This window comes from Gorilla gorilla, chromosome 5 (genome assembly GCF_029281585.2).
Source record: "Gorilla gorilla gorilla isolate KB3781 chromosome 5, NHGRI_mGorGor1-v2.1_pri, whole genome shotgun sequence".
In the NCBI taxonomy this organism is placed as follows: domain Eukaryota; kingdom Metazoa; phylum Chordata; class Mammalia; order Primates; family Hominidae; genus Gorilla; species Gorilla gorilla.
In genome coordinates, this window is record NC_073229.2 from 27298886 (window position 1) to 27324934 (window position 26049).

At 35.6% G+C, this 26049-nt stretch overlaps 1 protein-coding gene across 1 annotated transcript in view; it reads right to left on the reverse strand.

Moving 5' to 3' along the window:
- Nucleotides 1-3432: 3432 nt before the first annotated feature.
- The window catches only part of LOC101131940 (uncharacterized), a 167225-nt gene continuing 144608 nt past the window's right edge, over nucleotides 3433-26049 (reverse strand). The window contains 3 exon segments of the mRNA XM_063707283.1: nucleotides 3433-3498; nucleotides 3684-3843; nucleotides 19580-19743. Of these exon segments, the coding sequence (XP_063563353.1) occupies nucleotides 3433-3498; nucleotides 3684-3843; nucleotides 19580-19743 (390 nt within the window).

Consider the following 26049-nt stretch of genomic DNA (forward strand, 5'->3'; position numbering starts at 1 on the left):
TATACCTCTATTCACTGTTTCCTTTTGCATGGAAAAGTCTAAGTAAGTCCATCCCAAATTTCCATCAACATGCCTCCATTTTATCTGCATGGCTACAATGTTGCCCTTCATGACTCTAATCAAAGCTTTTCTCCCCACCCTGACTGTATCCTCCAAGTAGACATAAACTCTCTCTTTAGGAAAACACTGTCATCATACCAACACACCATCTGCAGTTTGCTATGTAGATAACAATGCTTAATTTTCTCTATGTAATTCATTACTAAATGTGGGTTGTTTTTCTTATCTTCTTTTATTAAAAAATTATAAATTGCATATAACCTTCAGAAAATTTCAACAAGAATGAACTAAAGATCTCAAGCAATGTTTGGAGTCTATTTTGGTGCACAAAAATAACAGATCAGTAGCAACACTTATAAAAAGATGAAACAGGGTTAGTTTTATGTGTGTGTAAGTTTTCCTGCACATATTCACAATAAGAGAGGGGCAGTTTCTTTTTAGAGTACCTTATATACTTCCATCCTACAAGCATCTATTAGCAAAAACTATTATAACATACAACAGCAAAAATAATAATCTTCATTAATTGCTTATGGTTGTTCCCGGGTAATACAGACACTTGAGAAATAGACATTTTCTTTTTTATGCTTTCCAATTTTGCTCTTGAATGGATCTCTAAATTTACACTCCATTGTCCCATGATACACAACTTTCTCCAATCCCCTGTCTCTACCTAATATCCTGCTATTTTTATGAGCTTCAATAGCCTGCTTTAAAGTGGTAGTTTCTTTAAGAAAATAATTACAATGTAAATTAGTCTTCAACAAATAGTAAGGCACATTTTGGAATTAAATGTGTAGGTATTGAAGCTTTGATTCTTGCTATGTTTAAAACCATTATATAAGTTTAACCATAACCATTCAATCTGTGTACCTAGAAATATCATTCTTTCTGTTGCTAATGAAGGTCCTACGGCACAAATTTATTAAAGGTACATGTTTGCATGGGATAATAATTGGGTCGATAATATTAAATTCATAGGCTCATTATTTAATTGCAAGGGCAGATTATGAATACAGCTTCTAAAATGTATTTTAATGAAAAACACTACATCCTGACCTAATCATATCAACCTTATGCTATCTAATTAAAGATGCAAAAAATCATTAGAGTTGCAAAATATTAGTTCCAGCTCCATCAGGCTGTGAGCTGCCCCTTCATGAATATATATTTTTTTACCCCATGATAAATAGTTAATGAGGTAAAAATGACAAAATCTGCATGTAGGCAAATTAGTTTAATAGAATGATGTCTTTTCTGACTACTGAAAGTGACCTTTTCCTTATCAAAAAAATGGCTAAAATACTTTGAAATTATCATCTGACTGTCTTTGCACAAATGACAAATTATATGTATTAACAATATAAAAATTATAAAACTCAGTAATCCTAAATTCTCATCATACTGTAAATGTGTCCTGTGCTTCTGCATTTATCAACTTAATAAAAGGAAATTAAGCAAATTATAAAGTATCCATTTATGAGGCAATTTTTATTCCAGATCATAAAGATGAAAAGCACATGCTTCATAGCTAGCACTATGGCAAACATCTAGATCAAATTTTTAAAGCACAAGAATTCTAGACTACTTATTTGAAATACTTATATATGAAAATGTCTACTCCACTCTTAGCATTTTAGATTATAGATGACTGTTCTCAATTAAACTGGCATTATATCTTGAGATTAGTATATCAATTATTCAACAGGGCTACCTTGCTTCTCTATTAAAATAAACTAAATAAGCAAACATAAGAGAGCTTGAGAAGAATAATACACAAAAATCATAAGAAAGAAAATATCTTCATGGTGTAAATACCAAGGGCATGAAGAGACATAATAAACAAATAAAATAAACATGTCTATCCCTGTAAGTTTGGGAATGTTTGTATATGCTTAAGACACATAACCACAACAACAAGAAATAACAGTGCTCTACAGATTTTCAAATGATTTGCATAAACATTTCTATAATTCCTACCACTCATGGTTACTGAGTCTATATATGTAGAGACAACAGCTGCCATTTATCTAGAAATTTGAATTTCTACTAATGGTTCAAATGAATCAAAGCCAAAATATCTTACTTAAGACCCAAATGACTTTGATTAAATTGTTTACTTCAATTCCATTTCATTAAATTGTCTTTTCTTTGATTTACTTGAATGTTTACACACAGTGTTATGGACATTCTAGGTCTGGAGTCTGTTTCTGAGTTCTAGTCGTGTCCATCATGGGGCAGCTAAGTCATTTCACTAAGAAGAGCATAAATATTACATTTAAAGAATTAAATAATTTCACAGCCCCCTTCAATTTTTCTTCTAGCACCTAGATTTTAATTATCTCTCATGTGTACGCACTCTCTCTCTTACCCCTTGTTAAAATAGACATAATAGTCAAGTAATTCTGTTTTCCTCTGTTTTATCTATTTAGGTACTGTTGTTCAACTCAAATTCTTTTGGTACTCAACTTTGGATTGTTCCCAAATTCTTGAACTTCCATGTTGTGACGCTTAGTAATGAAACAACGTGCACTCTACCTATTCTAAGCACTGTAAAGTTATCCTAAAGAGGAAGTGCTCTTTGCTTAATTTTTAGGATAATTTCAACAATTTTGGTATTTTACAAATTATGCTGTTAGTCAAAGATTTCTGAAGAAGAAGTAACCATAACAAATATATAATAACATGAAATTTGTTTTGCTTCAAGTTAGGGTTTTGAAAATGTCTGCTATAATATTATATGAATTCTCAAATAAACAGAATTCAAGACATAATGATTACATGGAGTGAGCCCATGCAATTTTTTAAAGCTAATATTTACATTCCTATCAAGTAGGAAATGAGGTAAGTTATGTTATAAGTTCATTCTGTGGGCTAACTAAATATATTCAACTATTCAACTATTCATTCCTGCATGCATTCCTTTATGTATTGAACAAATAGCCAGTAAACAAGTGCTACGTTCTAGAGATCAAGATTAAGGGCATAAAGATTGAGGACAGAGATTGAGGTCATAAAGATGAAGAAACCGCTCTTTTATTCCTCAAGGATATCTCAAGTCTACAAAGAAAGAGGGACACATGAACAGGTAGTTCTCAAATTGTGTGTTGGATGCTGTCAGGTAAGACAGGCAGGTTTGACAAAAAGAAAATGCCAAAATATTTCACTTAAGACCCAAATGATTTTGATTAAAATCTTTCTCTGGGTTGACTCCACAGAGAAAATACTCAAGCTGAGGCCTGGAAGAATGATTAGTTTACCAAATACTACATGAGAAATTGGGAGGATATTGCTCCAAACAGAGAGGAATGCATGGAGGCGAGAAACAGTATGGCATGTGTAGTGAACTGCTCATATTTTTATATAGCTTAATCATATTGTGGCAAGACGCATGCTGGCTGGGAAGTGGTCGGTTGGATGAGGATACAGGACATGAGGCTGAAGAGGTAAGAAAGAATCAGGTCAAATGGCAGTTATACAATAGTAAGGATTTGTATCATGGTGGCCAAAACAACAGTAAATAACTTCAAGAACAACACAAGAAACATCAACTTGCTGATATACCAGCAGAGTGAGGGTTTTTTGAGCAGTCCAAAAAACAAAGCTCCTTCAGACCAACTCACCTTTCTTCTTTCACCATTGATTCCTCTCCATTGCTCAGATCGTTTCACTATATAACTTAGCTCGTGATTGGAAATCTCCAAGTCATACGGTATGAAGAACTTGGTTTCTTCACTGTGGATGTGCTGAAATGCATCCAATATCCAAGAGTCATTGTGCAACCTAAGAATAAAGTCATCTGTTACCTGTTTTTTATTTTCCCCAAGTCTTGTTTAGTTTTTTCTCCCAAAGTGTTAAGTAATTCATATGTCTTTTATCATCTTCTATTTTAGTACACATTCCTCATTCTTTTTTCAGAAACTATTTGATGATTAAGCTTTCAGAAATTATGCAATAATTTCCTCAACAAAATCCCATAATCTAACAACTGCAATCTGGAGGTTTTTGCAGTTATTTCCTATAAGCCTACTGCTTATTTTAAATTTTTTAAAATTTAAAAATTTTTATTTTTTGTGGGTGCATAGTAGGAAGATTCAGAAGCAACCTACTTGTCCATCAACAGATGAATGAATAAAGAAAATATGGTACATAGATACAGTGGAGTACTATTCAGCCATAAAAAATAATGAGAGCCAGTCATTTGCAACAACATGGATGGAACTGGAGATCATTATATTAAGTGAAATGAGTCAGACACAGAAAGACAATCACATGTTCTTACTTAATCGTGGGATCTAAAAATCAAAACAGTTGAACTCATGCTTCTTCTTTTTGATGTCTAAGAAAAAAATGTAAAAATATTTAGCTGTTAACTTGGATTATAAATATCCAAATTAGTTCAAATGTGAGGAATGTATCTAAAGAAAATTTAAATTTGGGTTCATTCCTGAGTGGTAGAAACCCCACTAGGGCAGGTCAGATAGCACAGGGGTTTCTCTTAGTTGGTTTTCTTCCAACCTGAATGGTAAACAGATTAATTTGCTGAAGCATCTAACTTGATAAAATGTTCATTTGATTTTTTACCATTTATCAAAACAACTCCAATATTGATTTTGAAAAATCAGTTTTTCTTGTGATACTAATAAAGTGACAGCCTCTTGCCCCCCAAATTTATATTTTAATAAGAAATATTATTTGATATTGTTAAGTAACATTTAGATGAGTAGTAGAAATATTTGTTAAGTCAATGCTTATAAAACTTTTCGGTTGAATACCCCTAAAGGTAGAGAAGAGAAAATGTGTATACTTTCCCTAATCTACCAGTGCTTAATACGATATGTTTTCTTTTTCAGAACTTTGAGTGAAATTGAAACTTGAGGAAAAGTAATCTTTATCTTGTGACTTAGTGTACGTTTGTCTCACCATGCATAGCAGGAAGTAGTTTCAGAAGCACAAAATTGTGCCACTAACAGTTGATAGGCCAGACCAAAATCTTTTATGTCTCAGTGTCAATAAATGACCCTTCTGAGAAGTAAGTTTTTAGAAAATGGCCTGAGATATAAATTGGACTATCAAGATATTTAGGCTTCACATAATTATGTGTCTTCCTACACATTCAAAGTGGAGAATTATTTTTAGTTCAATAATTACATTTTGCTTTAACTAGTCTAGATAATGCTAGAATTTATTGATTTTCCATTATAATGGCAGTCAATTTCACATTCATTGTATTATTCTAGCCTTATTTTAACCTTGCTTTTTACATATTAATATACTAAGATATGAAAAAAAGTTTGCCTCACTGTTTATAAGTAACAGAGACAGAATTTAAGCTCAGAGATAACTCCAAAGTTTATTTCGTTCCTTTTTTCTTTCTTTCTTCTTCTTTTTTTTTTTTTGAAATGCTGTCTTGCTGTGTTGCACAGCCTGGAGTGCAATGGTGCGATCTCAGCTCACTGCAACCTCTGCCTCCTGGGTTCAAGCGATTCTCCTGCATCAGCTTCCTGAGTAGCTGGGATTACAGGCCCACACCACCATGCCCAGTTAATTTTTGTATTTTTTGTAGAGACAGGGTTTCACCATGTTGGCCAGGCTGGTCTTGGAACTCCTGACCTTGTGATCCGCCCACCTCGGCCTCCCATAGTGCTGGGATTACAGGCGTGAGCCACTACACCGAGCCCAAAGTTTATTTTGTTCTATCATGTTGACTCAGTTAAAATAACTGATATAACATGTATCTTCATTTAACTACCTGTCTCAACTCTTACCAAAATAGTGTAATAAACATTTTGACCCTAGCTGCTATATAATGTCTCTGTGTTTTTTTCCCAGCTATTCCACATTTATCACACAGTGAAAATAAAAGCAAAACTGCCACTCAGCCTAACTGATGGTCCAAGACAGGCCATATGGCTTGGTGCCATCTTGAAATGCAACTACTGCTTTTATTGCACTTTGAGATTCTAGGTTGGCTGTTTGAATGATTTACTAGTTGCCTTGTTAAACAAGAACTAGTCTTTACCATTCTCCTAAGTTTGTTTAAAGTAACATTCATCTTTTTGTTTTAATGGTGGTAAGATTTAATGTAGTTGAATTACTGTCAATTTGCCTCCATAAACATTTTCTATATGAAGATTTTAAGTGCAAGATTATCAACAATGCAATTAACTTTGAATTAATTAGGAATCACAGTCCTGTTTCTGCTGGCTTCTGTTCCTTTTGCCCAGAAAATATCTGCCTCCTCTTTATTTCTCCTTCATTCTGTGTGAAAGAATAATTATGTAAATATCCAAACCCGGATCTACAGGATGGTAAACAAATGTTTTGACAGAGAACAAAATAGCACGTTGGAATAGGGAAAGCTATACAAAGATTAATTGCATTTTAGTTTTATTATTATTATTATTATGCCATTTTGGGTGGCATTTTCCAGCAAAAAGATCCATGACGCGTTGTTAATAGGTTAAATTACCAACTTTTATAAATTTTTAGCATATTTTTCAACTCTATAAAGCAAGCTCATACAAAGAAAAAATAATCTATGGTTGTATATGCAAAATTTAAAAAATAAATAAATTGAACATAATTCTCAACATAATTGAGAATTATGTAATTCTTCTAATAATATATAACTTGATAATTATACTTTTTATAATTCTTTTATAATATTAAGCAATATAACATTTATCCAAAGGTGAACTTTTTTATTCTTCTGCATCAAAAGATATTTTATCCCTTTATATATCTGTGGAAATTTCACTTTTCTGGTGTTCTTTAGAAAGTTAAGGAGCCCATCTATATGTTAGGAGAATTTCTGTAATGATAAACAATGTAAAAACAGTCTCGATTTCATAAATAAATTGGGTGTTGGTTACCATTGATAAAAGAGCAATAGACTATTGTCTTTGTATATGCAACATTCAATAAAATATTAAGTTTGAATTTTTCATGATCATATTTAGTTATAAAGTTTGCTATCCTCAAATGCATCAGCAATAATACACAGAAATGCACACACACATTTTCACCCATTTTCTGCCATCTTGTGTGTGTGTGTGTGTGTGTGTGTGTGTGAATATCAAATTGAATTATATAAAAATAAAGATATGGCCAGGCGTGGTGGCTCACACTTGTAATCCCAACACTTAGGGAGGCTGAGGTGGGCAGATCACGAGGTCAGGAGTTCAAGACCAGCCTGGCCAACATAGAGAAACCCCATCTCTACTAAAAATACAAAAAATTAGCCGGGTGTGGTGGCAGGCGCTTGTAATCCCAGCTACTCGGGAGGCTAAGGCAGGAGAATCACTTGAACCTTGGAGGCGGAGGTTGCAGTGAGCTGAGATCACGCCATTGCACTCTAGCCTGGGTGACAGTGCGAGACTCCATCTCAAACAAACAAACAAAAAAAGTAAAGACATTGGATTATATTAGATGACAGAGGAGAAAAATTAAACCAACCATGGAAAATTTTTAACAATTAATGTCTCTAGGAGAAGGATATCAGTTCATTGTATGCTTATAATTTTTATAGGTTTGGGTTGTTTTTAAATAAAAAGCTAAAATTTTATAGTATTCTATTGCAATATACGTCATTATATGGTGATGGTTGCAAATTTGGATTTCTTTCAAAAATACAGCTATTCAATATGTCTGAAAATTTTATATTTCTAAATTATTTCTTCTAAAGATAATTAAGAGAAACTATATGCTGCCTGTTCATAAAGCCTTAGGCATTGTTGTTTACAGAAATAGGTGACATATTATGCTACAGGTTCTGATGATGGCCAATGAAACAAAGTAATTTACAAAGTCCTTTGCCCTGTGTCCTATATTTGCAGCAATTCATTGCTTTGTGAGTGGCAGAAGCTATTATGTTTTGTTCACATCTCAATGTGGGTCATTTACAGAAACCTAGTGTGTGACATTTCTTGTAAAGCTAAAAAGGACAAGTGTGAATATTTAGCTAACATAGTATTTTAAGGGTCATAAAAAGGAATCCATAACTTTAGCTCTGAATGCAAATATACATATGAAGAAGAAGATTCAAATATAATTGGTTATTTCTAACTCTAATAGCTGCAAGTCAGATTGGCAGTGGGATTTTACACAGAGTAGTCAATGTGCTTATGATGCAAGTTGGAAAACTACTTACCTCTGGGCATATTTGCATTAGAATGATGCAGGTACAGCTCTAAACAGACAGGATATAAACAGCCAAACTTTTGGCACAACCAGCATATGCTCATCAAAATTCATTTTCATTGTCTTTACATGTTAAAACCCACATATTCTTTAGCAAAATTGTCGAACACTTAAAAGAGGTGTCTGATAGCAAAGTATTGAGACATACGGAGACAGTTTTGGTTTGTTTTCTAGAAACTCTTAGGTGCTCACCATTCTGTTTAATAGTCATTGAAATTCAAACAGCTTTGGTTTGAAGTCATACTAAATAAAGAAAAATGAAAATATAAGGGAGGAACAAAGAAGAGAAAGAGAATAAAAAGGGAAACAGAACTTTAGAAAAAGGAAAAAGAAATTCACAAAATAATAAAGTGGACACAGCTGGAAGGAGTCAAGAATGCCCCTAGCCCCTGACCATTTCTAGAGGCAGTCCTAGTGTAGGTTTCTAGTGATGAAGTCAATGTTTTTCTATATGTGTAGTCTCACATTTGTAAGGGGACAATCATATTCTTCTTCATTCATTCCTCTTTAATTTATTCAGTTGGTTAACAAATATGTATGGAACTAGATGAACACATTAAAGAGTGAGAGAATTTCCAGAATCTGGACCTGGTTGATATGGAGGGTGAAGGAGAGGGAGGATGTAAAAATGTAATCACTGGATGGATTTTTTTTCTGCCCACTGCACAGAAAAAAATCAATTCACTGAGATCACAACATTGCAGTAGAGAAAGAGTTTAATTGATGTGAGGCTGGCCACACAGGAGATGGACTTCTTAATCAAATCAATCTCTCCAAAGGCTCAGAGACTAGGGATTTTATAGACACTTTCTTTCGTGGTCAGGGGGCTAGGGAATGGGTGTTGCTGACTAGTTGGGGGTGAAATAAATAGAGTGTGGAAAATGGTCCCCATTCAGTAAGTCTACCTCTGGGTGAGGCCATGGGACGAGTTGAGTCATGAGTCACAGTTCCAGGTGGGGTCAGTCTGAAGAATACCTCAAAAAACCAACCCTTTATGTTTTACAATAGTGATGTTTTCCACAGGAGCAATTGGGGAAGTCACAAATCTTGTGATCTCTGGCCACTTGACTACTGAACAGCAAGAGACTGTGGAAACTATGCCTATGTTTTAGCAGAAGTGAGGCCCATCCAATATTCCTAATCTTATGGCCTTTCACTAGTCTTACAAAGGGAGTTTCAGCCCCCAAACAGGGTGGGGATACATTTTAAAGAGAGACTGTTACTAGTATTATCATTGCTTCAAAGTTAAACTATAAATTAAAGTCCTCCCAAAATTAGCTTGACCTATGCCCAGGAATTACCAAGGACAACCTGGAGGTCAGAAGCAAGATGGAGTCAACCACGTCAGACTTAGCTTACTGTCAAAACTTCACAAAGGCAGTTTCAAAAATAGCTCCCCAAAATAGCTTCTCTCCTCTCCCATCCCCTCCCCTTTCCTTCCCTCCACTTCCCTTCCCTTCCTCCTTCAGAACTAGATGAGTGATTTTGGCATTTACCAAGGTAGGAAACCTGAATGAAGAGTGATTTGGAGGAGAAAACAATGAATTTATTTTCAAAATGTCAATAGTGAAGTCCTCTTGCCACATATATGGGAAGTTGTGAACATTAATTGAAAGTTCTATATTTTTGGACTAAATTCATGTTTACCTTGAAAGAACCAAATATCATAACTAAAAAAGAATGGCCTAAGTTACAGTTTAGTTAGAAATACACTAAGTACATTAACTTATTCCTGAAGAACAGCTCTCATTAGCTACTTTCATACTGCCAGTAGAAATGAGTAATAATAGTTAATATTTATATTTATTGAGTATGTACATAGTTCATTTCTGCCTATCAGGGCATAGAGTGCCCATGAACTAATTAGGTGACAATTTCAGAGAATAAAAATTGCTTAGCTATATATTAATTACATACATTTTAGAATATTTTTCTTTACCTGGTAAATAACATTTAGCCTTTACCAAGGAACATTGTAAAGAAGATTGTGGAAATTTCTACAGTCAAATGATTTAGAAAGTAGAAAATCTTTGATTATCTCATACATAGTCCCTAGACAATGAATATACTCATAATATTCTCATCAAAACCTGTCTTTAAATTATTTTAATCTAAATTAATTTTCCTAAGTAATAAATGACAGCAGCTGAAACTTATAAGACTATTTGGAACTATTAAGTCAATGATTAAGAAGACATAAAGACCCTCAAAAACTAATTAACTTGACTATCAGTCTTTCAGATTTGTGTACTGCTTCCAGGATTATAACAAGCTTAAATAAATCTAACTAACACTTAAATTGTGATTTCTTGTTCTCTGCATATTTTAAAGAAAAATGTAAAGAGCCTGGAGATCTTTTGTACTATTTAGATAAAGGGTTTAGAATTTAGGAATCTATCTGATATCAATGGAAGCTTTATCTGAGGAATGCTACAAGACCAAACACTTAGAGAGTCATGGATGGGACTCACAGCTTTTCCCTAATGCCAATGTCCATAGTAGTCATTTACAAATGTTTAGGGAAAGGTAAATTTTGTAGAAGATGATCTAGAAAAACAAAAAGAGAAGCTTATTCTGTCCATCACACTGGAAACATAAAATGATGTGGTAAATTTATTTAAAATAAAACCTGGTAAGATAAAATAACAAAACAGTTAAGATCTAATGATGATACCAACTTACAGAACAAACCAGAAAATAAAAGATAAAAGAATGTCTTAGATCTAGACACTAGCCACATCAAATGACTTCTACATGGCTTATGAGCAGATGTTCAATAAAAAGAATTCAAACTTTCTAAAAATAGAAGTAAATAGTTATAAAATTTCTTAATGGGGAACAATTATTTGTCAAATTTGTTATTTAAATGTCAAAAAATTATAAGAGACTTTATGTAATTTTTAAATATTTTAAAATCAAAACATAAATTTAAAAGGCTAGCAGAAAATAGAGAAAATATCTGTTAAAATTATGGCAAAAGGGTTAATACTGTTAATATGTATAAAACTCATATAACTGAGTAAGACAAACATTTGAATGCTCTGTGGAAAAGAAGGCAAAAAGACACTTAAAAAGCAATTCACAGGCCAGGTGCAGTGTCTCACACCTGTAACCCCAGCACTTTGGGAGGCCGAGGTGGGTGGATCACCTGAGGTCAGGAGTTCGAGACCAGCCTGACCAAGACGGTGAAACCGCATCTCTACTAAAAAAAAAAAAATACAAAAATTAGCTGGATGTGGTGGTAGGTGCCTGTAATCCCAGCTACTGGGGAGGCTGAGGCAGGAGAATCGCTTGAACCCGGGAGGCAGAGGTTGCAGTGAGTCGAGATAACCTGGGTGACAAAGTGAGACTCCATCTCAACAAAAAAAATAAATAAAAGGCAATTCACAGAAAAGGAAATATGAATGAATAATGAACATAGTAAGAATGTTTAGTGATGAGTAAACAAAAACTAACATTTATAAAAAGATGAGATTTCATTTCTTCTATTACATTTTTAAAAAGTTAAGACATGACATGAACATTATTTTAAAACTTCATTCACGACTGTGGAAAAATAAATCCATGCTACTTTCCTAGAAACCAAGTTTGCAATAGTTGTCAAATGTCTTAGAAATATCAAACCCTCTAAACCTGTATTTCTGGGTCTCTGGGATTCTATTCAAATAATACTTTAAAATGTAGACAAGCACCTGTGTCTTAGGATGTTCATTAGAATTATTTATAAGATGTACAAAAATGTAAAACTATTTTCCAGCAATAAAGAAATGTGTAAGTATTTTATATTGCTTCTACAGTATACTTTGTACAATATAAAATATTGTGTATGCAATAAGTGTTCATAAAATTAGTAAAGAATTATAAAAATATGTATCGTATAATATTAAGTTTAAAATCAACATATGAAGTTGTTTTTGTAGAATATAATTCCAACTTTGTAAAAAAAAAATAAAATGGGAAAACAGTTTAAATAAAAGCTCCTAAAAAATTACCAATGCTTTATCTAGATGAGATTATTGGTGTTTTTAAATTTATTCTTTGACTTTTTTCTGTAGTTTCAATATTTTTCATAAATCACAAATTCTTTGTAGAAGAAGAAAAATTACTAAAAATATTAATGCTTTTTAAAAACTATAAAATCAAGTCCAAATGATTACATGTAGCACAGAGGTGAGAAACTGGTATCCCAGTCAACTTGCCTTTCAGAACCATGGAGAGTGAGAATTTTTTTAGTAGAAATCCTTTAGCATCTAATTACTGAGGCTCTTGGAGGAATCAGATCCAAACAAGCAAACTTAACAGGGACCAAGATGGAGCCTGCACAGCCAGTCCTCATAATGTGGAGCTTCTGGGGCCAAGAGGTAGACACATCCTTTATCAACTGCCAGCACAACAGACTTGGTCTCCTTTGTATTCCTATCATGCTAGCCATGTTAACATTGCCGTGTTGACAGCACTAATCCAGAAGTCCAGAACGACTTACAGTTGTTGCTCTAATATATTGATTAAGGATGCTAACCTAAATCAGTCAAACATGCACAAATCCACACTGGCATTTTCCACTAAGATGAGTTCTTATGACTTCTGTGTCTCTTGGACTATTATTATGCCAAAGCAAAACCCCACCTCAATGACCAGATGCATCTGCTGGGGACCGTGCTGGCTTCATAGAGGAACTGGGCTGCCCAGCATGCCATCATTTCAGAGAAAGACACTTTGCAAACAGCAGTAAACAGAGACTTTTCAGCTGATATACTGGAGGGACTTATTTATTCAGATGGAAAAAAACAGATATTTTTCCTGTAGGAGATTACTGTCATTTTACCAACATCTGAAGGAACCTTAAGAGCATCTGCTTCTAAAATATAAGAAAACCCTGCTTGGGGTAACTAAGCATGCCTAGTTTCGACAGAACAGGTTAAGCATGGAAAACAACGAGGACTAGGTTGAGAGAGTGAACAAAATTTGTTTATTTCTCCTAAATTATTCCAAGTTCATTCTCTATGATGGCCAGGCAGACCATCTATCTTTGTTTTGTCCCTAAATTATTTCTCCATTCATTATAGAGCTTCCCACTCTTCCTACCCATAATTACCTGTGGGGTAATCTTTCTATTTTAATTCAAATACCCATTTACTTTAGGTAGCAAAACATTAAGTCATAGTTATTTGGTGCATAAATTCTGTGCTCACTTTTTTTTTAACTTTACAAATAATTTAGATAATAAAGTTGTAGACCTCAGACAATGAAGAGTATGACTGTAAACATTCATTTTGTTTTAAGTGAAAAGGGTTATATTGATGTGGGAATAAATGATACAAAACATTATCTGATAATATTTTTAATCTCAGAAAAGTCTAAACTACATGTCATGCTATTTTATTTTTTTTAACTTCTCTGGTCATTTTAAATTATAGAGTAATTATTATTCATGTAGATCCTGTTATAAAAATCTACACATACATGTTATTTTCATCATGTTACACACACACACAAACGCCTAAAATCTAGCAAATGAACATCTTTGCCTAGGGCCACATGACAAGTTTGTGGTCAAATGAAAACTGAGTGATCAGAGAAGACTTTCTGCCCTTCCCTAAGACAGTAAGTGCTCTGGAAAGATGACATACAGTGCTTATGACATGTCAAAATATAAACCAAGCCTGTGCCTAAACAACACACATCCCCCGGAGAATTAGGCAATTTTACAACAGCTATGTTAGTGACCTAAGGGCCGCATCAGAGAATGATCAGTCTACTGAAGGAAGACTTGAGGAGTGAGTTCACCTCACATTTCATAAAAAATAATGACTATCATATGTGTACTCCCTCGGTACCCAGCCACAAACCTCCAAGCAGCTGCGTTCACCCTTACCTTTTTTCCTTATCACATCAAGAGACAAAATCTTTTTCCAAAATCTGAGGTTTGTCTCCATCTGAGTTCTACCTCATGTCTTCAGAGACTTCCCTCAAATATACTCCCTTGCTTAACTATTTACAATATTTCCGTAAATTTTCATCTCTGCATAGACATATGTTCAAACCACGCCCATATTTAAAAATCATTTTTGAAATACATTTTTCTAACCACTTTCTATTTATAGCATAACTGTATTTTTAAAAAGTCACAAAGTACCAACTCTACATCCACATCCTTGGCTCAGTTAGCCCACTGCAATTTAGTCTCTACCAAATGGCAATGAAGCTTAAGGTTTCATCCATATACATCTATCGTCTATATTGATTTCCCCGAGCTCTGCACTTACTTATCCAACTTCTCGTAACATATTTTCCCTTGGCAATGTCAAAGACAGCTCAACATGAAAGAAAAGTGAGTTAACTTATTATCCATCTTCTGTAATTGTTTATTTTCAATCTAATCCATGCCTCTGAGGATTCTACAGCCATTCCTCACCTGCTCAACTCCAAATCTTGAGACTATACTAATTACCATCCTGTCCTTTACCTTCAACTTCCAATCAGCCCACAAGTTATGTTCTGCTCATTAATTATTTTTTTTTGTTTTTCTTTATTTCTTCTAAAAAATATGGGAAACATGTGCAGAACATGCAGGTTTGTTACTAAGGTATAAGTGTGCCACGGTGGTTTGCTGCACCTATTGACCTGTCCTCTAAGTTTCCTTCCCTCTCCCCCAACCCCCCAACAGGCCCTGGTGTGTGTTGTTCCCCTCCCTGTGTCCATGTGTTCTCAGTGTTCAACTCCCACTTATGAGTGAGAACATGCAGTGTTTGGTTTTCTGTTCCTGTGTTAGTTTGCTGAGGATGATGGCTTCCAGCTTCATCCATGTCCCTGAAAAGGACATGATCTCATTCCTTTTTATGGCTGCAGAGTATTCCATGGTGCATATGTACCACACTTTCTTCATCCAGTCTATCACTGATGGGCATTTGGTTGGTTCCATGTCTTTGCTATTGTAAATAGTGCTGCAATAAACATACATGTTCATGTGTCTTTATAGTGGAATGATTTATATTTTGGGGGATATATACCCACTAATGGGATTGCTGGGTCAAATGGTATTTCTGGTTCTAGATCATTGAGGAATAACCACACTGTCTTCCACAATGGTTGAACTAATTTACTTTCCCACCAACAGCATAAAAGTATTCCTATTCCTCCACAGCCTTGCCAGCAACTATTGTTTCTTGACTTTTTAATAATAACAATTGTGACTGGCATGAGATGGTATCTCATTGTGGTTTTGATTTGCATTTCTCTGATGATCAGTGATGTTGAGCTATTTTTTATGTGTTTGTTGGCCACATGTATGTCTTTTTTTGAAAATTGTCTTTTCATATCCTTTGCCCACTTTCTAATGGGGTTGTTTGTTTTTTTCTTGTAAATTTGCTTAAGTTCCTTGTAGATTCTGGATATTAGACCTTTGTCAGAGGGGTAAACTGCAAAATTTTTCTCACATTCTGTAGGTTGCCTGTTCACTCTAATGATAGTTTCTTTCGCTATGCAGAAGCTCTTTAGTTTAATTAGATCCCATTTGTCAATTTTGGATTTTGTTGCAATTGCTTTTGGCATTTTTGTCATGAAGTCTTTGCCCATGCCTATGTCCTGAATTGTATCGCCTAGGTTTTCTTCTAGGGTTTTTATGGTTTTGGCTTTTACATTTAAGTCTTTAATCCATCTTGAGTTAATTTTTGTATAAGGTGTAAGGAAGAAGTTGAATCCCAAAATAGATCAAAAACAAGTTCTGAAATTGAGGCAGTAATTAGTAGCCTACCAACCAAAAAAAAGCCCAGGACCAGACAGATTCACAGCTGAATCCTAGCTGAAATACAAAGAGGAGCTGGTACCATTCCTTCTGAAAATATTCCAAACAATTGAAAAGGAGGGACTCCTCCCTAACTCATTTTATGAACTAGCATCATCCTAATACCATAACCGGGAAGACACACAACAAAAAAAAAGAAAACTTCAGGCCAATATCCCTGATGAACATTGATGCAAAAATCCTCAGTAAAATAGTGGCAAACTGAATCTGGCAGCGCATCAAAAAACTTATCCACTATAATCAATCAGCTTCATCCCTGGGATGGGAGGCTGGTTCAACATATGCAAATCAATAAACATAATCCATAAACAGAACCAAAGACAAAAATCACATGATTATCTCAATAGATGCAGAAAATGCCTTTGATAAAATTCAACATGCCTTCATGTTAAAAACTCTCAATAAACTAGGTATTGATGGAACATATCTCAAAATAATAAGAGCTATTTATGACAAACCCACAGCCAATATCATATTGAATGGGCAAAAGCTGGAAGCATTCCCTTTGAAAACCAGTACAAGACAAGGATGCCCTCTCTCACCACTCCTATTCAACATAGTATTGGAAGTTCTGGCCAGGGCAATCAGGCAAGAGAAAGAAATAAAGGGTATTCAAATAGGAAAAGGGGAAGTCAAATTGTCTCTGTTTGCAGATGACATGACTTTGTATTTAGAAAGCCCCATTGTCTTAACCCAAAAACTTAAACTGATAACCAGCTTCAGCAAAGTCTCAGGATATGAAAACAATGTGCAAAAATCACAAGCATTCCTTTACAGCAACAATAGACAAGCAGAGAGCCAAATCATAACAAAATCCCATTCACAATTGCTAGAAAGAGAATAAAATACCTAGGAATACTGCTAACAAGGGATGTGAAGGACCTCTTCAAGGGGAACTACAAACCACTGCTCAAGGAAATAAGAGAGGACACAAACAAATGGAAAAACATTCCATCCTCATGGACAGAAAGAATCAATATCATGGAAATGCCCATACTGCTCAAAGTAACGTATAGATTTAATGCTATTCCCATCAAACTACCATTTACATTCTTCACAGAATTAGAAAAAAACGACTTTAAATTTCATATGGAATCAAAGAAGACCCCATATAGCCAAGACAATTCTAAGCAAAAAGAGCAAAGCTGAAGGCATCATGCTACCTGACTTGAAACTATATTACAAGGCTACAGTAATCAAAGCAGCATGGTACTGGTACCAAAACAGACATATAGACCAATGGAACAGAACAGAGACTTCAGAAATAACACCACACATCTACAGCCATCTGATCTTCAACAAACCTGACAAAAATAAGCAATGGGGAAAGGATCTCCTATTCAATAAATGGTGCTGGGAAAACTGGCTAGCCATATGCAGAAAACTATTTCTTAAATATATGCTTCCCATGTTTAGTGATATTCTCTTTAAAATTTTTGACACTCCTTGCCTAGATTATCAAATGGCTTTCTAATTAGATTTTCCTACTTCCAACCCGGGCACTGTTAAACCCACCTTTTCTTCTACTATCAGAGTGATTTTCCTAAAGTTAAATGTTAATGTTAAATCCTTTAATGTTTTCACTTTACCATTAGAACAAAGTCAAACTCCATAGCATGATGTCAAGTCTTTTATCATCTGGTCCTTGAATACATTTCCAACTTTAACTCCGCTAACCGCCATCTCCCCATATCCTGCACACCAGCCATGTCAAAATACATTTGATTTGCCAAATACATCACACTTTTGAAGGACCATATGGTTTTATATATCTTCCCATTGCCTGCAAACCTGTTTCCCTCTGTTTTTTATCTAGCTAAATGATATTAAGCCTTCAATGATTACTTAAGTATCATATTTCCACTGAAATCTTCACCTATTGCCCACATCCTCCACCAGAGCTGTGTTGTTTCCTTTTCTCAATGCTCCTAGAGATCCCTGTGTTGATCTCTTTCTGGCACTTTGCTAAAAATGGTGGTGAGAACACTTAACATGAGATCTACTCTCTTAACAAAATATTAAGTGCACAATACGATACTGTTAACTATACATCCAATGTTGTACTGCAGATCTCTGGAACTTAATCATCATTTGTAATCAAAATTTTTACCCTTTGAATGGCAACTCCATATTTACCCTTCTCCTCATCCCCTGGAAATCATCATTCTACTTTCTGCTTCTATGAGTCTGACTTATTTAGATACTTCATATACGTGGAATCATGCAGTATTTGACACTATGTGACTGGCTTATTTCACTTAGCATAATGTCCTCAAGGTTTATACACATGTATTCACATTGTTACATATCACAGGACTTCTTTCTTTTTTATGATAATATTCCATTGGATGTATGTACCACATAATATATTCATCAACTGATGGATATTTAGGCTGTTTCCATGTCTTGCCTATTGTGAACAGTGCTGCAATGAACACAGAATGCTAAAGTCTCCTTGAAGTTCTGATTTCAGTTCTTTTGGGTAAATACCCGGAAGTGGAATTGCTAGAATATACTGCAATGCTGCAGTAATTAAAACAGAATGGTACTGGCATAAAGACAGATATAGACCAATGTTACAGACTAGAGAGCCCAGAAACAAATCTACACATATACAGTGAAGTGATCTTCAACAAGGATGCCAAGAAAACACAATGGGGAAAGGACAGTCTCTTCTACAAATGGCACTGGGAAAACTGAATATTCACATGCAAAAGAATGAGAATAGAACTTTATCTTACACCATTTGTTAATACAAAAATCAACTCAAAATGGATTAAATACCTAAACAAAAGATCTGAAACTGTAAAATTCCTAGAAGAAAACATAGGGGAAAATCTTCATGACATTGATCTTGGCAATGATTTCATGGATAAGACACCGAAAGTACAGAAAGTAAAAGTGAAAATAGACAAGTGGGACTACATCAAACTAAAAAGCTTCTGCACAGCAAAGGAAATAATCAACAGAATAAAACATCCTCCTAGTACTTTTATACTACCTTGTATTTACTCCTTCTCTTTTCTTTCATCATAAACATACACTGTTTGCTAAATTGATGACCTGGCAAGCCAAATCCATGATATTCAGGATCAAAGCTGAAGAATAATTTTTCTGTTGGTGACTTTAACAGAGGTGGAAAGTGTTGGAAGAAGCAGGTTGGAATGAAAAGAAAAAGAGGATTTAAGACAAACTTTTCAGGAAATTTCTCAGAATGTCATTAGATATCAAGAGATTACTCTTTGTTTGCTACTGGTCTCTGGGTTGGAGAAGCAAGTTAATAATTCACAGCAAAATTAGCTCTCTCTATAATGGGGAAAATATTTTCCTAAAGTCAAATAATTTCCTGGCTGGTCTTCAGGACAAGGGTTACAGGTAACCAAATAAATGTTTACCTTAGCAATGCAGAGATGGTTCTAACTTCTCCTTTAACCATGTCCTCACAGCCTAAATGTGTAATAAGAAGACTGGAGGCTGAACACACTGAAGAACAAAGTGATTGAAGCACCTTACCTAAGACAATATAAATATAAAATCAAAGAAGAAATGACGAACAGGAGGATGTAAAGCAGCACTGTGATCACCACGCCAAGAATGCCTGGCTGCATGGTTCTTACAAACATCCAGTAGAGCTTCGCGGCATCCGCCACAGGAGTCTCCTCATTATCTGTAAGCCGCTGACAAAAGCAAATTCAGATTTGAAAAACTCAGAATGGGAACACTGATCACCAAGTTAGGTGAAGGTAAAGATACAAAGACTATGTGACCCTATAATTTTTTTTAGAATTAAATCTTCTAGGTACTGAAGATTGCCAGCTTTTCAGGTGCACAAAGGAAAAGAAAAAAGGCTGGGTTTTGCATGCTACTTTACCAGGTTTTTCTCATCTTCCCTCTAAGCCTTTACATGCACACACTCGACATGCAATTCATAAAGTAAAAGCCATGTTTTATTTATGTACTATTAACTTCTGAATTTAATGAGCACAAGACATGAAGAAATTAAATATGATGGTGAAAAGAGTCCTTTCTTTCTGAAGCAGATTTGATAGGAATTTAATTTGTGCTATGCATAAAAGAGATGGCTTATTTTAGAAACTTATAAAAAAGTTATCAGGCTACTTAATGTGAGTTTGAAAACCAAGTTTACATTAGGTTAATTTAACAATAAGTCCTTATTTTAGACAAGGAAAGACATATTCTACATTGGATTAGAAATAAAAAAAGCAATACGATGGGGTTTTTAAAAGTATATACATTTGTAAAGACCTACAGTATCATCATATGACATCTTTGACCTTTGAGTTTTATAAAATATGGATGTTCTTTAATTATAAGTCTCTTGATATCAAGTGGAAGTAATATGCAGTATAAATGTTAAGTAAGGTATCTTTTCTTCAATGCAACAGAGAAGGAAGAATGTCTTTAGTCTTTAAACCGATGATTAAACTGATGATAAATATAGGTTGAAAAGGCACTTTTTAAAAAGGCTTATCCAAATCACTTACATGTAGATGAAAACAGAAGCCTAAGCAGATTCATTTGTATTTTCCCTCTACCAAAATATACTTTAGTGATTGGGCAGTGAGTAGAATTGAGATGTTCCAATTCTCAACTACTGCTTCTTTGAGCACCATCTCAAAACTTTTATTTCTGTACTCTGTACTTGTTAACCAGTTGACCTTGCAAAATTGTGTGTCTGCTGCCAGGACTTTTGGCAGTAGATTGTAAAAGTCATCATGCGTCTCTCCTATTCCACATCGTACCTTTCTGCTGTTCCTTAAAGGTAATGAAATAGACTTGAGATTCATTAATGAACAAAAAAATTATATATATATATTTGATGACAATCACATAATCTAACCAATATATTCTAATTATTTTCTTTGACCCACATGTATTGAATGCCCCTTATGTGTCACTAGGAACTGAAGATAAAAGAGTGAATACAATTAGACAAAATCTCTACCCTCTTGGAGCTTACATTTAGGTGAGAAGGGGGTAGGTGAATGATAGTAAGCACATATGCAAGATTAAAATAAGTAGTTTACTGAATATGATACATCATAAGATGGTATTATAAAGAAAAATATAAACCAGAAGAGGTATAGGAAGGATAGAAGTATATCACTAAATATTGCTGTCAGAATAGGTGTCACTAAAAAGATGGCCTCTAAGAAAAGACCTAAGGATATAAGAGAATGAGCCAGGTGCCTCCCAAATGGCATTCATCACACACTGCCCATACTACATCTGTGTGTGTGTGTGTGTGTGTGTGTGTGTGTGTGTATTTTGATTCTCCAACTAGATTGTAAGTTCTAGCCTGGACCATTGGGGCAATGGCTGTTACATCTTGTGTCATTCACAGAGCACAGCATCATCATTTCATTCTAATACTCTCATCTTTATTCCTTTTATGTTAAATATATATATTATATATATAATTATATGTATGTTTCAAGGTTTATTCCCAGTTAGTCTCTTATTTGATCTTCCTAACAACACTATAAAAAGAGTAAGGTAGGTATTTTGTATTTGTAGGTATTACTACTTTCTCATGATGCATATGAGGTCATTGAAGACCAAAGAGGTAAACTGGCCTATCCAACATCATATAGGTGACAAATAGCGGAGCTGGAACCAGAGCCCAACTCTCTCTGACTCCACCCTTGTGGTCTTTCTGCTACTCCATGGTCGCTTCTAATGGAGTGTTTGTGGTTTGAATGGGTCTCCCTAAAGCATGTGTTGGAAGCGTAATCCCAGTGCAACCGTGTTTGGAGGTAGAGCCTAACGGGAGGTGTTTAGGTCATGAAGGGTCCACCCTCATGAATGGATTAATGCCAATTATAAAAGGGCTTGAGGCTGCAAGTTTGAATTCTTACCATCTCTCATCCTCTCTTTGCTCTGCTGCCACGGGATGACACAGCAAGAAGGCCCTTGCATGTGGCTGACTGCCATGGTTACTACTTGAGACCGTCATTACGGCAGTTGCTATTGTTACTGCTTGAGACTGTCATTACAAGACTGAACGAAGGGACAAACATAGAAATGATAACAAAAAACAAAAGAAACTATTTTAAGGAAAGGCTAGCATGGGGAAGAAGAAGAGAGCTCCCTGCTTCTAGTGAGCAAAGACAGCCCCGAGCTTCTACAACCCTTTGTATTTATTGGATAACAAGAGCAAGGAGGAGGAGGTAGCGATTGGTCAGCTGCTTAATTGATCACAGGTTCATATTGTTACTGACCGGCTTCAATTACGCCTAATCATAAGAAATATTTGTGCGGCCTCCAACACTTGCTGGATGTCAGTTCCTCAATCTCAGACTTCTCAGACTCCATAACCATGAGCCAATAATTCCTGTTCATTATAAATTAACCAGTCTCAGGTATTTTATTATAGCAGCACAAAAGGGAATAAGTTGTGGAGTCTCAAGAATCATTTGCTGAATGACAGTGTTTGCATTCTACCTTTCATCTTTGCTTACATGTTTTATTCTTATCTCACTATTTATATTGAGGGCAGAAATTATGCCATATTTATTCTGCATCTTTTAAAATCCTATGTAAAGAGTATATAGTCAATAAATATGTGCTGATGGACTAAAACATTCAGTAGCAAATCTTTCCTCTACTTTTTATCCAGATTAGGGCTCAGGCAGAGAAATAATTTATCCACTTAATGAAATTGTTGAGCATAGTATCATCAATGCGTTGCCAACCCCTGAGCCAACAAACTGAAGGACTAGGAAAGAATTACTAGCAACATCAACAGCCATTCAGCACTTCAGCCTCAAACCAATTCATCTGCCACATCTCCTTTTAGATCTCCATAAATGAAATGAATTCAGGACAGAAAATATCAGTAAAATTAGGCAGCATCTCTCTGAGCTGGGTGACCTGGATCAAACCCAGAAGATACTCAGCTTTGTCTGCTAAAAAGAAGTGCTGAAGGATCTGGAGGTATGATCTCAGGCAACCTGAGACTCCTGAGTGACATTCAACCCATGATAACTGCAACCCCATGTGGAAGAGTAGTTTTCAAGAATTAATGAACATCAGAATCACCTGGAAGGTTTGTTAATATACATATTGATGGGCCACTTCCCAACGTTTCTAGCTCAGTAAATTTGGTGCAGGGCCTAAGATTCTGCATTTCTATTAAGTTCTCAGGTGATGTTAATGCTGTTGGTCCAGGGACCACACTTTGAGAACCATAGATTTAAATCAATACTTCTGAAACTTCAGTATGCTGTCAAGTCACCTGGAGAATATGTTAGTATGTTTCAAATCAAAAGGTGGCCATGTCCAAGTGCATTTTTACAGGTTCCTTTACAGGTTCCCAGAGGGTTCTAATGCTGTCTATCTGTGGATTAGAGACAGCTTTAGAGGTTTTTAAAAGATAGCAAAATTAGATATCATCTGCAATAAAACATGATGGATTCAAACTGCCCAATAACTTGTGCACATTTGGAAAACAATTTAGCCTTTTTTTTCAAGTGGAGAGAAAGAAGGGTGCTCTACACATCTACTGGAACCCAAGTCAGCCTTTATCAGGTTGCAGACCTCTGAACTGGTTCTGAGATGGCCATGCTGGAGGTTACTTTCCTATAGATTACATCAGAGGTCCAGAGTAAATTAAGTTCTGCTCATTTTGTCAGCTGCCTTGGATACAGTGGACTGGTCTATTTATCTGCCTGAGGGAACTAACTGAAACAAGAAAAGTCCTTCCAAGAGAGCTGCAGACATCCTTCTAAGGAGATCTCAGAGGACCAAAGGGACAGCTGTTCATCCTCCCCAAATGTCTTCACATGTGATGTGGCTGTAGGCTCAGCCCCAGCACCCTGTCTACTCAATATGCACATCAGGCCTCTGGGAGAAATTGCAAGGTGGTCCACTCAGAATGCAGACAGCATTTCTCTCTGCATCTCCTGCTCATCAATCCTCGATGCCACAGTCACCTTATTATCCTGGAGAATGAGAGGTAGGAACGTAGATGTTATCCAGCTGGCTGCAGCTCAGTTCACTGAGAATCAGCAGGGTGCTAATCGGCAGGGTGAAAAAAATTTAGAGATGGGGTAGGAAACACAGCCACTTCTAACTCAAAAGGCTCCCTCTTCTGCCATGTTGTCAAGGTGCTACAAGGCATGGAGGCTTCACACAGTGGTCTGCCCTTCAAGTACTGAGGAGCTTTCCTCGGCACATGATTCTTTCACTAATCCCTAACAGTGGGACTAGAAACTAGATACACCAGTGGGCTTCAGGTGCACTGGTTTAGTTCATTTTAATAATGTTAAATGGTCTACATGGTTAGAGTCAACAATCACACTTGTTGGCAGGTTCTGGGCATTTCTGGCAGAGGCCATTTCCACTCAGGAATAAGCAGTCAGAATTCTCACATGAAATCTACAAAGACATTAGTTCACTTAAATCTTCAAGAACTCCAGTCTTATGAAGAGCAGCCCAGCTATCCTCAGTGAGCGAAAGCCCAGCCTGGCAAGCAGGAAAATGAAAGGAAAGGCCTTCTCAGCAAAGTGTGTAGCACCTTGTTACTCACAGTGTGGTCCATGGAACTAGCATCATTGGCACCGTCTAGGAGTCTATCAGAAATGAAGAATCCTAGGCGGTACCTGCTAACTCAGAAAGTGCATTTTTAAATATATTTTTATTTTTATAGATTTAGAGACTATAAGTGCAGATTTGTTACATGAATATGTTGTGTAGTGGTGAAATCTGGGACTTTTCATGTAACCGTCACCCAACTAGTGTACACTGCATCCATTAGGTAATTTCTCATCCCTCATGCCAATTTCTCATCCCTCACGCCCCTTCCATCCTCCATCCTCCCACCTTTTTAAGTCTCTGATGCCTATTATTCTACTCTCTGTGTTCATTTGTACTCATTATTTAGCTCCCACATATAAGTGAGAACAGGAATGTGCATTTTAATAAGATCCCCTGGGAACTTGAAAGCACATTAGTTTGAGAAACCCTGCTATAGCATACTATGGCCTGAGAGAGTGAAAAATGGTGACAGGCTCTTCTGACCTTAGCTGTCTACTATAGCACCCAAGGTGGGAGATATCTTCATGGATGCAAATGTTCTAAAGGCATGTTATTGAAAAAAGAATCAATTTTAAACACAGTTAACAAGTAGAGACCATCAAAACACCCATCTCTATGATTTGCTTGGTACAGTGAATATAACCCAAACACACACATTCCAGTTGTGAAACTTTCCTTTTTCTTGTTAAAAGGAAAAATATCCAAATGTGGAATATTATTTCATAAAGATAATTTTATAAGTAAATATTTGATCATATTGATTAATTTATAGTATCTATCTGCTCTGCTCTCTTGTTTGGAGTGATATTTTATGGCCAGGTATACAGTATAGAAATTTAGTTAAAATTCAGATGTCTCTTCTTTTGCCTGTTGAAATTGCTTACAAATGTGATGACTCCAAGGTAAAGTGTTTCTTGGCTTGAATTATTCCACTGTTTGCCAGTATTTTTAATTTTGCTTTGATGATTTAATCTAAAGCATTTGGTAATTTCAGTGGAGCTTGGATAAAGTTGCTAAATTGCAGGTCAGGGGCCATGGCTAATAGGCAGGATAGGAAAGGATCCCCCATTGAGCCTGCCTAGCCTTGCCTAGGAACGGATGCCCCATTGAGCCCTCCCTATGCAGGAGCTTGCCTCTTCCAACCTATGTTGCTATTCCTAGATCTTCTTAGTCGGCTCATAAGAGCTTTCCTATGCAGCTATAATGTGAGTGGTTCTCAAACTGTGGTCCCTGACCAACAACATCACTGTCATCTGTAAATTTGTTAGAAATGCAAATTCTTGAGCTCTACTTCAGACCCACCAGAGGAAGAACTCTGGGGATGGGGCCCAGCAATCTGTTTTTACCATAGCCTATAATAGATTCTGATACAATATAAGGTTTGAGAATCAGTATGCTTTAGTAACATTCTCTAGGAAATCCCA